Source organism: Ruditapes philippinarum, unplaced genomic scaffold, assembly GCF_026571515.1.
Source record: "Ruditapes philippinarum isolate M1 unplaced genomic scaffold, ASM2657151v2 ctg4557_1_1_1_1, whole genome shotgun sequence".
NCBI classification, from domain to species: domain Eukaryota; kingdom Metazoa; phylum Mollusca; class Bivalvia; order Venerida; family Veneridae; genus Ruditapes; species Ruditapes philippinarum.
In genome coordinates, this window is record NW_026855915.1 from 42990 (window position 1) to 58292 (window position 15303).

Here is a 15303-nt window from a genome sequence, read left to right on the forward strand (position 1 = left end):
TCAGCAAATAACAGGGACGATCGAACTTTGTCCTGTCAATTTTCTATTTTTGAAATAATTAAAAGAATAGTGCAAGTGCTATTGTTTAGATATTACAGGATCGCACTCTTTTATTGTTGTTATTGCTGTAATCATTTAGTCATACTGATCACATTTTTTAAAAACATATATGGTTCATCATCTTAATAAAGTCTCTTTTCCATACATACTTAGTTCATTCGACCGACCTAGCATGAACATAATATGAATAATTACAAGGCCCAAGTTATTACCCACGTAAATTTAGAAACTGTTTTTACTATTGCCGTTCCATAGCATGCACATTTTGTGTTTGATGACCAAAATAGACGTTCATAACCTGTATATGGTCTTTTCTAAAATTTTTGAATGTTCTTTTTCGATTCCGTTGTTATATAACTTTGGTTAAATCTTTTTTTTTACTGAAGGGCATATCGCTATATCGTCCATGATTTACACTCGAAGTTTCATCAACTTAGCTGTCTGCCGTTTAGCGCAATATAATAAGCATCGTGTAAGTAATCTAGAGGTCGCTGATCTGATCATCATGCAAAAGGAAATTGTTCCGAGACAATCGATCTTCAACATTGAGTCTTATGACCATTTATCTCTAACTGCTGAGTGATAAGTAGTCTGTCACTTGAGGAGTGCATGATAATTGCTAAAAAGTTATCCGGGGAAGCCTGATATGTGGACCAACCGTCGAGCTGATATGTGGACCAACCATCGAGTATGATATGTGGACCAACCGTCGAGCTGATATGTGGATCAACCGTCGAGCTGATATGTGGACCAACCGTCGAGTTGATATGTGCACCAACCGTCGAGCTGATATATGCACCAACCGTCGAGCTGGTATGTGCACCAACCGTCGAGATATGATCAGGAATTTGCTAGCTAATGTGTTAAAATCGGCGAAGAAAACATAAACAAACCAATAAACTTTATAAATTGTACTTAATTTTTTAGGATCTCTATTTTTCTTCCTTTTTTTTTGGTAACCACAGCAACCATATTTTATTTGCGACGAAAAATATTAAAATGGTGAGCATAGTTTCCGTATGATCTATCCACGTAAGAACGAATAATCATAAAACTATCTCATTTTATTCACCATTTCCATCACAATAGTAATTACAATGGAAAAGATTATGATGAATAAAAGCTCCATATTGTTCTAAGTACATGTTCCAAGTATTACCAATCGATTTTGTGGTACTGTTTGGCTCATGGTTAACCTCTTATTTCTGCTCCGGATGGAATGACGGGCGGACGGCAAGTAACCATTGAGTACCCTCCATGAAACCAAGAAGGGACAAATAAAAGTACATGAGAATCGCCTGACAGAAGATCATCAAAATCAACATGACAATTATTGCTGAATGCGTGCTGAAATTACACATTGATATCATCAGGGAGAAGGAATAATTGATTATATATCATTCTATTTAACATTTCCTTTAATTATCTCCGATTTGAGAAAAGTTATTTAAACACAATTTATCAAAATAATGTTTCAGTGTATGAACAATTCAGAAATGTAAATATTAGACTTCCTTTCAAAAATACATGATAAAAGTGTGCTTACGATAGATAATTGGGGTAATCGGATACCATACTACAAAGGCTATAAATTTTTAATGAATAAACTAAATAAGAACAGTAAAAGATAATTTGTAGGTCATTAACAAAACAAAAAACTCCTACGTATGAGTTTTGACAATGGTTCAAGCGAAGTAGAACAACGGACAATTTTAACGTTTACTTTTATCCCAAATGTTCTCCTTATCATTTAAATATGAAACAAATTTAAGACAAGGACATTCATTTCACTTTTTTTTAATTTTCCCGATTCCAAGTATTTGACCGTATTTTTTTTTCATTTACACACACTTGTTTCGGATGTTAAGTATTTAACTAATTATCAGTTGATTAATAATTCAAAGACTTAATACTGGAAACTTCCGTTAATCAATTGGAAATTAAACTGTTTCAAGTGTCATCAAATAAGCTCATAAAATTTTATAAATGGACCAATGTATTGAATTTCATCAGACACAGTATTTGCATTAGTTTGTATAAACAAAGAAAGAGTTCAGTTTTGTATTTTGATAGTAAAGACTTAGGGACAAGTATTAATTAATAGCTATCGGACATTCAGCCATGGCTACTAACACTGTGCAAATATTCGCATCGTTATATTTGTTTACACTATAAATGTACTAACAGTTCATTCATACATTTTGTATAAAAAAACAAGTATGGCTCTCCACTCAACATATATAGCATATATTGCATGATTGTGGATATATATAATTATTGAAATTAGAACATTTTTGGAAATTGGAAGTCAGTATGGTTAGACGTATAGCTTTACGAAATGTGTACAGCACTATGATGGGGTGAACTTAAAGTCGCTACTGCTTCCTTTATCTGTTTAATTTCCGAAGAACACCTAATACACCCATATGATATGATTAAATATTAAGTACATTCATTCGGGGTGTCACAATCCTTAGATTACAAACACTCGCTTTGTTTGTTCATGACAAATTTCGTATTTTGTTTACAATAGAAGTCAAGTTATGGAGATACTATTTTCCGTTATGACAGTACCTTACAAAATCAGATTGCATGCAAGGAGAAAATCATATCAAGATTCGTCCATTTATAAAATTTTTTGTGCGTATAAACAGTTTTATTTCCAATTGATTAATGGAAGTTTCCAGTAATAAGCCTTTGAATTATTAATCAACTAATAATTTATTAAATAGAAAACATCCGAAAGAAGTGTAAATAGAAAAAAACACGGTCAAATACTTCGAATCGTGAATATTTCAAAAAAGTAAATATCCTTGATTAAATTTGTTTCATATTCAAATGATAAAGAGAACACTTGGGAAAAAGTAAACGTTAAAATTGTCCGTTGTTCTACTTCAACACTCATTCATAGGAGTGTTTTGTTTTGCTAATGACCAACAATATGTACAAATGTCTTTTATTGTTCATATTTGATACATAAAAAGTTTATAGCCTTTGTTGTATGGTATCCGATTACCCCAATTATCTATCGTAAGCAAACTTTTATCATGTATTTTTGAAAGGAAGTCTAATATTTACACTTCTGAATTGTTCATACACTGAAACGTTATTGTGATAAATTGTGTTTAAATAACTTTTCTCAATATAGAGATAATTAAATGGAAATATTAAATAGGATGATATATAATCAATAATTCCTTCTTCCTAATGATATAAATGTGTCATTTCAGCACGCATTCAGCGATAATTGCTTTGTTGATTTTGATGATTTTCTGTCAGGCGATTCTCATGTACTTTTATTTGTCCCTTGCTGGTTTCATCGTCCAAACAGAAGTCAACAGAACTTTTTTTTATAAAACCATATTCACTAGGTATATTATTATTTTCACTTTTCCCAGTCTAAAAATCGATTGAGACACATATTCAATGATCAAACATCGTAGACTGTCAATTACGTGTTCGCAATAAAAGAAATGTGACTCTTTGTTCTTTATGGCATATTTCTCGATTAAAATATCATTTTTACTATTATAATTAAAGGCTACTTCGCAAGGATAAGTATAACATTGAATTAATTTTGTATGCGCAACGTTCACGTAGTCGTACACGCCTTACACGTGCGTCAATTTCCCGCGCTTTTACGAAACAGGCAAAAGCTGTGTAAGTTTAAACTTTTGTGATGTTTTAATTATTAGCCCTTTCATACATAAAACAATTATTGTATAGAGACCCTTTTAATATGATATGATATTCACCTGCAGAAAGCCATAATGACCTCGGTCAGTATGTCATCTGCCGGTGAATATCACATCATAATCAATGGCAAACTTGTCAATAATTGTAGTATATTAAATGACCACATGTTTATGAAAAATAAAACAATACTGACGACGACATTTCATATTCATACAATTTTAAAAAGACTATAAAATATCAAGATGGAGCATATTTGTATAGACGCAATACAAATAAAAACGTAAAAGGTATGGTACTGTGAGACATTTTGAAATTGACAGGTGCAATAATTTAAATCATTAAGTTTAATTGTTGCACAATAATCCTTTAGGATAACCAAATTAATTTACGTATTATTAGACCCATGGGGTTGTCGATTTTTGCTTAATGTTTTTTGTCTCATATTTGAATAATATTATATGTATTGTGTGAACGATCTGTGACCAATTGCTAACTATATGTATAATTGAGCTCTGAGTGGGCTAAGTTAATATTTTACAACAAGTCAAGTAGCACAAGTAAGTTATTTTAATAGACAATACTGTTTATCACATGGTTGTGAAAAAACAATGCATTTTAATTGCATATATGAGCCGCGTCGTGACAAAACCATCATAATGGGTTTGCGAACTAGATGGATCCAGACCAGCCTGCGCATCTGCGCAGTCTGATCAGGATCCATGCTGTTCGCTATATCAGTTTCTCCACTTGTTATAGATTTTGGTAAGCAAACAGCATGGATCCTGAACAGACTGCGCAGATGCGCTCATATAGATTGAACAAATTCTATCTTTCAATATTTTCAGAAGTCTGCCGGTGCGAAACATCTGACCTTAAAATGCCTTTACATAACAATAATGTTGACAGTAACAATTGATACGCAAAGCTATCAATGACAAATGTCCATTGTGTAATAATACAATATTATATCGAACAACTGTACATTAGATTAAAATATTTCTTAACTATATTTTACACGTTTAAATAATTCTAAAATCAATTGGAAGGGTGTCACGTTTATCCATGTAAACTGGAATGGTTGTATTTTAGCTAAACCGGTAAGGAAACTAAATAACCAGTAACCGAGGCTAGTATTAGACAAATTGTCTCTTTTTTTTTAAAGAAAATATTCTTACCTTAGTTTCTTAATAACAAGATATGATATTCTCCTTGCATGCAATCTGATTTTCTAAGGTAATGTCATAACGGAAAATAGTAACTCCATAACTTGACTTCTATTGTAATCATTGTTGAAAATACGAATCTTGTCATGAACAAACAAAGTGAACGTTTACTTAGTCCACTCAGAGCTCAAATATAGAAATATTAAAACAATTGATCACAGATCGTTCACATAAATATTACCATACATATAGTATAATATTATTCAAATATGAGACAAAAACATAAAGCAAAAAAATCGACAAACCCATTGGTCTTATTAATACGTAAATTAATTTGAATATACTAAAAGGTTATTGTGCAAAAGGTAAACTTAATGATCTAAATAATTGCACCTGTCAAATTTCAAAATGTTTCACAGTGCGGCATCTTTTACGTTTTTAATTTATTGTATTGCGTGTATTCAAATATGTTTCATCTTGATATTTTCTAATCTTTCTAAAGTTGTATGAATGTGTAATGTCGTCGTCAGTATTGTTTTATTTCTCATAAACATTTGGTAATTCGTTATACTACAATTAATGACAAGTTTGCTATTGCATATGTCGTGATATTCATCGGCAGATGACGCACTAACCTGTGCGATAGCCGAAGTCATTATGGCTTTCTGCCGGTGAATATCACATCATATTACATGGGTTTCTATGCAATAATTATTTTTATGTGAAAAGGCTAATAATTTGAATATCACAAAAATACAACCTTATAAAACCTTTGCCTGTATCGTAGAAGCGCGGGAAAAAGACTCACGTGTCAGACGTGCAAAGACTATGCGCATACAACAGTTATTCTATGTTAAACTCATCATTGCGGTGTAACCTTTAACTATAATAGTAAAGTAATGATGTTTACATCGAGAATTATGCCATAAAGAAAAAAAAATACAATTATTCTTTATTGCGCACGCGTAATTTACAGACTACGATGTATGATCATTGAATATGTGTCTGAATCTATTTTTATACTCCGCCAGTGAATATGATTTTTATATAAAAAAAAAGCTCTGTTGACTTCTCTATGGACCAATAATATTGAAGCTATATGTAGATCATATAATAATTAACAACACGACTATTAGTTATTATATCATTTCAGTTTTAGCAGAAAAAAAAGAAATGTATTTCGTCTTCAACATCGTAACAATGCATATTTCTGCATTATCCTTGAAGTGATTAATTGGGTTTTATTTTTTATTATTGTCTTTAGTCGGCTACATGTTAATGATAGAAAATCTTGAATGAAACATTGCAGTCGGTTGCTCTACTAACCCCTGATAGTTTATAGCATTAGTTTTTGGTTTTCTTAATAGCGTCTATTACTTATCTTAAAAAATCAGGCGTTATTGAAAGCGGAAAACTTGAATATCTAAAGATTGTTAAGTCTATTCTTAACTATCTTAACTTATAATGGTGAACCTGTAACAGAAACATTTGTAAATTGGAATATTTGTTGTTTTTTTTTTATAAATTCGTCTAGTAACAATTCACAAGAGACCACTTTTAAATATAGTTACTCAAAACTCAATTTTAAATGGATAACTTGCATCAAATATATTTTGTAGAATGCGGAAGAATAAACACGGAGGAAGGACGATAACCACAACCTTTCCGCGCAACATCAGAATATCATAATTCTAACCGAGACACCGTATATTTCTGGACAAAATAGTCATGGCGGGCAAATCAATTTTTTTTTAATTTCTTACTACTAGACATTTTAAAGTGTTTCCAACATTTTAATTATTCGTTCGAATTTTAAAACAATTCATCGTTAATCTAGCACAATTTAATTTGCCAAAAACATCACATATTTTGATGAAATAGTGATTTATGGTCGTGCCGACCTCAATATGATGAGTACTTGTCAAAAAGCCAACGTTTTGTTTCACTATCTTGACCTAGTGAAACACTTTGCATGTAGTAAAGATTAAAATAGACCGCCTCCGTGGTCGAGGGGTTAGAGTCGATGATTTCTAATCTAGGTACCTCTCTGGCGTGGGTTCGATCCCCGGGAGATGCTTTGGTAGTTTAGCGCGGAGGAAGGTTGTCTAGTACTGGTGTAACTCTCCAGGAACGATGGTTAGGAAACTACCCGCCTATATGACTGAAATACTGTTGAAAAAGGCGTAAAATGAAACAAACAAACAAACAAAACAAAAGATTAAAATTAAACGACACTTTCGATTGAATGAAACCTATAATAATTTTACCTTGTTTTGGGGGCAATGTTTCTTGTTTTCTGTCATATGCAGACTTGACATCCATTTTTATGACAGAAAAATAAGGTGCCTCGGTCAGAAGTAAAATATTTTGACGTTGTGCAAACGCCATAACACCGTCATAAAAATTTCGGAGATCCTTATCTTAAAATGGATTTGTTTTCAATCAGGTAAACAGAACAAGTAATGCAATATTTATAAATCATTTGCAATCATGCTTTAAAACCACATCTAAACGTAAATATTTCGAGCATGGAATTTAGCAATATTTCAGTTGCGTAGATATTGTCTAAATACATTATAAAATTCAAAGGAAGAAAAACACAAAATGATAAACTGCCGGTTGAAGCTAAAAAGAGGAAAAAAAAACAATTAATAATGTTAAGAAAGAGCAAATGCTTTACTTCCGATAGTAAAGGCTTTCAATTTAATTTCTTTTGTAACAATATTAAAATGTCAAAATCTTACTATAGCCAAATTAATTTAGAAAATAGAACATGTACATGTATATTCGTGTCAATATATTTCTGAAATCTGCTAAAAAATTCAAAATAATATAAAGCTTAGAAACATTACTTTCTATAATAAATATAAGAGTTTATGAAATTGTCCATTTTTCAATAATCTAAGATAGGGTGCTGATTAAAACTTACTGTGTTGAATTGAGAATAAGTTTCAAACTGATTATTTTGCTTTGATGGACAATTTATGTAAGTTTTCTCAGTATGAAACGAGAATTGCAAAGTGATATAAATCATGATTAATTTGCATATTCGAATATATATAAACCTCTTATTTTAATATGCATTGGTGGAGTGAGATAATAATATCTTTAAAATCTCGAAACCTTGCTATTCTATACAAATCTAATGATGTATTGGAAAATTATATTTAAGTATGATACTAATCATTGGGAGAGTAATTAATCAATCACAATTAGACAAGTTTTAAATGTTTGTATCAATAATAATACCTGACAGTACATATAGAAATGTAACCCAGTCGGGATCAATTCATTTAAGCTCGGCGCCCGAGGTTCACAGTATGATAAATATTTAATCAGTACCTTAGTGAAATTCATTGGTAAATCAAACAGGAGCGACGTTTAAACCGCCTTAGTGTTAACCGTTCTAATACACTGTATTGTTGACTCTTTAAGAACTAGTTATGCATAGATAAGTAATGAAGTTTGCGTAAAATATTTTCGCGTCATTGAAAACAGTATGCGTTACATAAACAGTTCTACTTTTTTCTTTGTCTTATGGCTGGCTTGGTGTTGCGGAGCATTATTACAAAATGAACGCTATCAGGTGCATATTGGATACCGTGTAAATACCGTAGATGAGGCACTTACAGTTAGATCTGCGTCAGTCTGCGCCGCAGAGTGTACTTCGAGAAACGCTGTTACACCGAATACATGCGTGACGTCAACGTACAACACCGTCACCAAAGAATGTTTATTGAGCAGTCAGTTGCTTTCGGGTGCGACGTCGGGACTAGGCACTGCATTCAAGACGATGACAACAGTAGCAGGTTGTTTTAAAAATCTAGATCTATCCGTTATTTCTTTTGCAAAGCACGTGTGTCCGACTTAGGGCAACATAAAAGTGTGTGTGTCAACTAAACAGCAATTTTGTACCTGTTTAATATGATTAGTTTGAAATAAAACAAAATGTTAAGTAAATAACCCGATCTTTTATAAGACGTGTCGACTTCATGATAAGTTTTTTGTTCATCGTAAATTTTACACAAAAAAAATGCAAATAAATATACACACTGACAAAAGATCACGTCTTCGTTATGATGAAAAAAACAACTTCCAAATGTTAAAATATATTTAGAATCTAACTGATATGCTTATTGATATTTTAGAAAAGATCTTTGTAATTAGTGATAAAATATTGATAGTGCGAATGGTAAATAATTATAATAAGGCCAAAGCCGAGTGCAATATCCTTTGAATCAGTTTTTAGTTTAAGTTTTTTTTCCATTTGTCTCATATAATTGATGTTCATTATGCATCATTTCTTTGTTTTCTTTTGAATTATTAAAACTATTATCTATAAAATAACCATGCATTTGGTACACACAAACATATGATTTACATCATGTTTGTTTGGGTCAACACATCACGGGCCATATCGTGCTGAATGTTATAATAGGCTTAAAATGTTATAAATGACAAAAAAATGAACCAACTAGATCCTAGAATAAAAGGTGATCTCTTTCAAATAATCAATGATGTTTTGATGGAATAGTATTAAAGTGACATTATGCCCATCCAAGGGTATATAATGAGTGAACATGTGAATAAATAAATAAGTTTTCATTTTGCAATAATTCCTTTTAATTTTATAATTGACTGCGTAAAACAATAAATAGCACAGGGATGCTAAGGAATTTTCAGTAAATATCCATTAGAATTTACGTGTACCGTTCAGTTTATAAAAATGTGGGACAGTCTTTTTATATTTAAGGCAGATTTATAATTTCATCCTAAACATTTTCAATTATCACCTGTTGGTCAAACACCATTTGACAGTCAATCTTTTGAAATATAAAGTCAATTCAGCTCAACTTGACAATGAAAATATGAGCATAATGTCACTTTAAAGAGTTCTTTGAGTGAATTTACAGAATAAAATATATTACGGGCCTGTGAATTCCAGAGGAAAGTGCTTGACAGTAAAATTCTCGTTACAACCTGCACAGAAAGGGGCATTGTCATTTGTGAGGCGATAAGAGTTAATTTCAGTGTGTCCAATTCGGCAATGCAGAAAAACTGTTTGATCACGGCGGTTTGACAGAGATAGAGATGGTGACACATCAATAGATGAATTTATATCGTGAAGTTTATTAAAGACGGCATTGTCCAAATTTGCTTTCCATTCAGATGATACGACTTTATTAAAATGTTAAATCAGTTCATGAGCCATAAAAATGGTACTTTTTCAATTAAATGAACTGGCTTCCGAATGCTCACATTTTTCCAGATGTTTGCAATAGCTAAATCAGTATAAGTTATATAACAACAATTTTTTATAGGAGCATGATTCAAAACCCTTATCTATTTCAGATTGTACCAAACCACCACCTGTTAACAACGGTGTTCTCGTTGTCACCTCTCAAAGTTCTACTGGTTCCTTAGCAACACTGACGTGTGATACTGGATACATTCCTGGAACCAGCAGTCCAACGACTGCTGAATGCTCTGAAGTCATAGGATGGTCTACTGATGAAATCAGCTGTATTTTCCCGCCAGAAAGTATTATTCTTTTATTTTTATATTATGAAATAATACATATTATAATAATTTTATATATTTTATATTATGAAATTGTTCATAGTTCCAGAAAAAAAACAAATGTTTCACTTTACTATTATATATTGGAATACAAGGTATAGTCAAAAAGTTGCAGAACTCTTACGATAACTTTGTTATTTTGAGTATGTTTTTATAATGACATGTATCAAATTAAAATTTAGAGAAATCGCTGCATGAATATTTAAGAGTCAATGATTTTCATTAATGTTACACATATTTAACACCCCGTTAAAATACACACTATATCACGTACGGAGCACTTCGGCGACGCTAACGAAGGTCAGGTGACGTTCATATTCCAGGAACAACTTACCGTCACGTTCATGCTTTTTCAAAATAATTCCTTTGTGTTCAATACACTTCCTGTGCCTTTGTACCCACTTCCGGTAATTGTCTGCATACCACTCTGGAGTGTAACTTCTAATTGCGGACCTCACATCATATTTGATCTCATCTTCTGTATCAAACCTCCGACCCCTCAAATCTGTCTAGGGAAAACACAAAAGTCTAAGGGGGTGAGATTGGGGCTATAAGGGGGATGACGTAGCCGCTCATTTTCTAAGAAGTCAATAGTAAGGAGTGTCTCGTCTTGGCGGTGTGCAGGAGCGTTATCTTGATGAAAAGTAAAATTTTCGATGTCGCGCCATTCTCACTTTTTCCTAATAGCGTTCTTTAGATCCTTCCGCGCAACCTGTTAATAACAAATTCATTTTATTTGAAACTACTTCAAGTGCAGCAAATTCTAAAAATAATAGTTTCTTTCATGTTTTGTTATATTTTATATACGCTTCACCTTACATATAAAGAAACATAGAAATTTAGAAAAAAACATTTCATGCGACATAATTTATGCTTACCTTTTGATAATACTCTTTGTTGAATGTCGCCGATTTTTGCACCGCATGTTGCAACAGCATACCCTGGCTATCCATGAAGAAAATATACATAACTTTCGTCGCCGACTTGCAGGTTTTCGCCTTCTTGGGGGAGGTGATGAAGGTCGTTTCCACACCATCGACTCTCGTTTACTCTCCGGGTCGTAAATGTTCACCCACGTCTTATCCGTAGTGATAATGCGCCTTGGGAATCGATCGCCGTCTCTATCATATCGCCGTTAAAATTCTCGGGAAGCTTCTACACGGGTTGCTTTGTTTTCATCTGTTAGTAACCTTGGTATCCAGCTGGCGCATATCTTATTCATGTTTAAATCATTCGTCCTTATCTTATGTTCAGTTCCACGACAAAGCCCGACGGTGTCTGCGATATCATCAATCGACTTTCTCCGATCTTTGGCGATGACGTCCTCAACATTTTGGATTGAGCGCTGATCGTTACCCGGTCTTCCGCTTCGTGCACTATCGGTAATTTCCGTCTGACGTTCCTTGAAACGTTTGTGCCAGTCAAACACAAGTGTCCTAGAACAATTATGAACACCCTCCTGTTTCAAAAACTTCCTGGTATCAGTCGGAGTCATTCCAGACATCGCACAGAATTTTATGACTGCCCGCTGCTCCGTACGTTTATCTGATGTTGACATTTTTTCGTATAGAAATATTCACAAAATGGCAATACGTCATCCGATCACGCTGAATTTTTGCAGTTGTTCACTTAAAACGTTCAGCTTACGTCACGTAAAAATAACGACGTTCTGTTGCCAGTATTTTGAGACACTCATGAAAGAGTATTATTAACTTCTAGAAAAAATAAAGTTAATTCTGAAATCCTCCGTACACGGGTTTCGGGCATGTTTCATGTGAAAAATAATATCGAAATATTACAAAATTGATTTTTTGTCATACATGTTGCTACTCAAATTAGTTAAAAAATACCTTCATGGTAAATTTCATGACAAGCGGACGTCAATAATCTTTTTAAACAGACCAGTCCGGGAAGTTTTTGATTTCACCTCATACATTGTTCTTTTGTTATTGTCCTCGATTGAATACTCGAATGAGGTAGATGGTGTGCTGAATGTCGTGCAAACGTCACATCTCATATCGCCATTTATCAACTTTTCGAATGTTGTGTTGAAGTATGTCTGAATGTCGTGATAGCTTTAAATCGTCATCTTGTGTAGACATTTATAAAGTTCAATTGCTTTTCTGAATGTTGTGATCGGCCATTTTGTTCATTTCCAATGTTGAACTGAATGCTGTTCTGCATCTCTCGTCAGGTTCACATTTCAGCTCATATTTCATAATACATGTAATTCAAATGTAGCTCTGTATGATATGAGGATGTTTTTCAGCATGTTGTGCCGGCTTCGCATCTCATCATGATGTATCGTTTGACTGGTGTGCTGAATATTTTGCTAGCACAACAATCAGAAATAGGTAAAAAAATGGTGTGCCAAATGTTTAATGTTTATTCTTTTATAAAATTATTCACACACTGGATTTAAATGTATTGTTTGTTAATGCTAACCAAAAACGCATATTCATTTCAGCTACATATTATGGTACTAGCTTCATATTCGGTTACATGGCAAATGGTAAAACCAATAGTGGTTCTCCTACATTTTATGTCATGTGTCCACAAGGTGAGGCCACCGTCAGAATTTTAATTCCGAGTCTTGCCATTGATGAAGAAGTCTCAACGGTTGGCGGAGTTCTAACAAAACAGTATACAAGCACGCTTGCCTCTGCCGCTTCTGGATCGATTTCTTCAAAAGCAGTTGTTGTAACAGCAAATACTCCCGTTGTCATATTTAGCGTAAATTTAAGAACCGGAAGTTCTGACGGCAGTTTCATTTTGCCGGAATCTTCACTCCAAAGTACTTATCTGATTTCCGGTCATCCGTCAACGGCTTCAGGTTTGGACGAATTTCTCGTTGTTGGAACCTCAGATACAACTCAAGTCACTTTAACTACAAGTTCAGGCTTGTCCGAAACTATTGCTTTGAGCAGAATGCAGACGTATTATAAAACGGCATCTGATATGACAGGCACAATGATAAGCGCCAGTGCACCTTTATTTGTTCTGTCTGGACATGTGTGTGCAAACATTCCCGACAATGCTGTAAAATACTGTGACTACATTGAAGCCGCCATGCCACCGATAAATGCACTAGGTACTGTCCATATTATTAGCTTTATGAAGCCTCGACCTGATTTTACAGTCAGCATTGTTGCACCTTTTAATCAAACGTCAGTAAAGATAACAGATAAAGTCGGAACCCAAATCGACTTTTTTTCTTTGAATGAAAGAAACTCCGCGTTCAGAACGTATACAGGCTCTGCAATCATTTCAATTATTACAGATTTGCCGGTTCTTGTAACCTTATTTGGCCATGGTTCCACACTTGTGCTTGGAGATCCCTCTATGATGATTGTTTCCGACATCACTTTCTTCGGTCACGTGTATGATTTTTTTGTGCCTACAGGTTTTAACGAGCCAAGTACTTTGCAAATTATTATATCTGAGGTATATCCAGTGTCAGGTTTGCTGCTGAATGGCGTACCACTATCACCATCAGAGACTATAGCTACAACAGTTCCCCAACACGGCACGTTCATAGTGGTATATTCCGATGTTGTATCGGGTAAATATCGGATTACTCATACTTCGGGAAACGCAGTCTCGTTTGGAGCATGGTTGTATGGTCGTACAAATAACCAAGAATATGCTACTAATCTAGGAATTAATGCTTGATTATCGGGAGTGGGAACTATCACAATATTTGTATAGTTTAGAATTTTAGACTTTCTGCTATGTATAAAACTTCACTTGATATTTCTATTGATAATGCTGGAAAAAGGTTACAAATCAATCAATCATATATATACATGCATGCGATTTGGAGAGGATACAAAATATGTCCACATATTTATTATTTTTATCACAGAATATATATGGTATTAAACTTATCCCTTACAGAACTTTCATCGTATTTTCGAAACATTTTAATTTTTTAGATTCTACTTAGATTTCCTTCCTATAAATAAATGGATTTGAAGTGTTTTCAAATTCCTTACGTTCGAAAGGAGACAAGATAAGATGAATATAATGAATAAACCCTCAATTTCACTGACGAAGATTGTTATACATATATACTTGTGCCTTCATTTCTTTGTCTTGTTTGATATGTGTATGTGTCCAATATGTTTTAATTAATTAAACGTAATATTTCAATTTAGGAAGGAAGCAATTTAATTAAATAAACTCGTTCAAAAAATCCTGTAAGACAAATTAGGGATCATTAAATGTTCTGCAAAGGGAATAATGACACTCTTTGAATGCAACGTTTTCAAGACGTACACCAGCTGCTGATTAAGGCTAAAACGAAAGACCTTTAGATATAAAGGTTCAGTGAGAATTCCATGGGAATATGTTGACGTCGGAATGACGCCTGACTTCCGCTGCTTTGTCTATGCGGGAGATTTTCAAATGCCTGCTGCATTGTATAATCAATCTACAAAATGAGTAGTTTTGTTTTTATTTTCAAAATAGTTCAAAAATAGTCATTAAAATTGATTTATTTCTGTTATACTAACTGATAGTTTGATGTTCAAAAACGTTTGACTTTTTAATATCAATGATAGTCTACTATACTAATGTGGCATTCAATGAAAGAAAAATACAATTTGAAACATTAAATTTAAAGTAGAACTTTGCTTTGTTATCATAATCAGCTAACAAAGGCTCGTTCCTGACAGAATCGTTCACCATCTGGGTTCCCAATTTTCTTACCAAATTAGAGATTCTATCACTCCTTCACAAACATCAACACTATTTCATGGACAAACATGCTATTTTAGCACATTAAATAAACTTTTGTTTTGAT

At 33.3% G+C, this 15303-nt stretch overlaps 1 protein-coding gene across 1 annotated transcript; it reads left to right on the forward strand.

The window, feature by feature from the left end:
• The first annotated feature begins 750 nt into the window (after window positions 1-750).
• LOC132744794 (IgGFc-binding protein-like) lies at window positions 751-14230 on the forward strand. Its single transcript, XM_060733575.1, has 4 exons — window positions 751-873; window positions 8506-8728; window positions 10272-10460; window positions 12967-14230. Exons 1-4 carry the CDS (start codon window positions 751-753, stop codon window positions 14169-14171), a joined length of 1740 nt encoding a protein of 579 aa, XP_060589558.1. The 3' UTR covers window positions 14172-14230.
• Window positions 14231-15303: the final 1073 nt, after the last annotated feature.

What these genes read in the sequence shown, in the direction of transcription:
- LOC132744794 (XM_060733575.1), top strand. Translation starts at nt 751, where the DNA reads ATGATATGTGGACCAACCGTCGAGCTGATATGTGGATCAACCGTCGAG. An exon ending in ATGCACCAACCGTCGAGCTG is followed by an intron (nt 874 to 8,505) that starts GTATGTGCACCA and finishes GAACGCTATCAG; the next exon opens with GTGCATATTGGATACCGTGT. An exon ending in GACGATGACAACAGTAGCAG is followed by an intron (nt 8,729 to 10,271) that starts GTTGTTTTAAAA and finishes TATCTATTTCAG; the next exon opens with ATTGTACCAAACCACCACCT.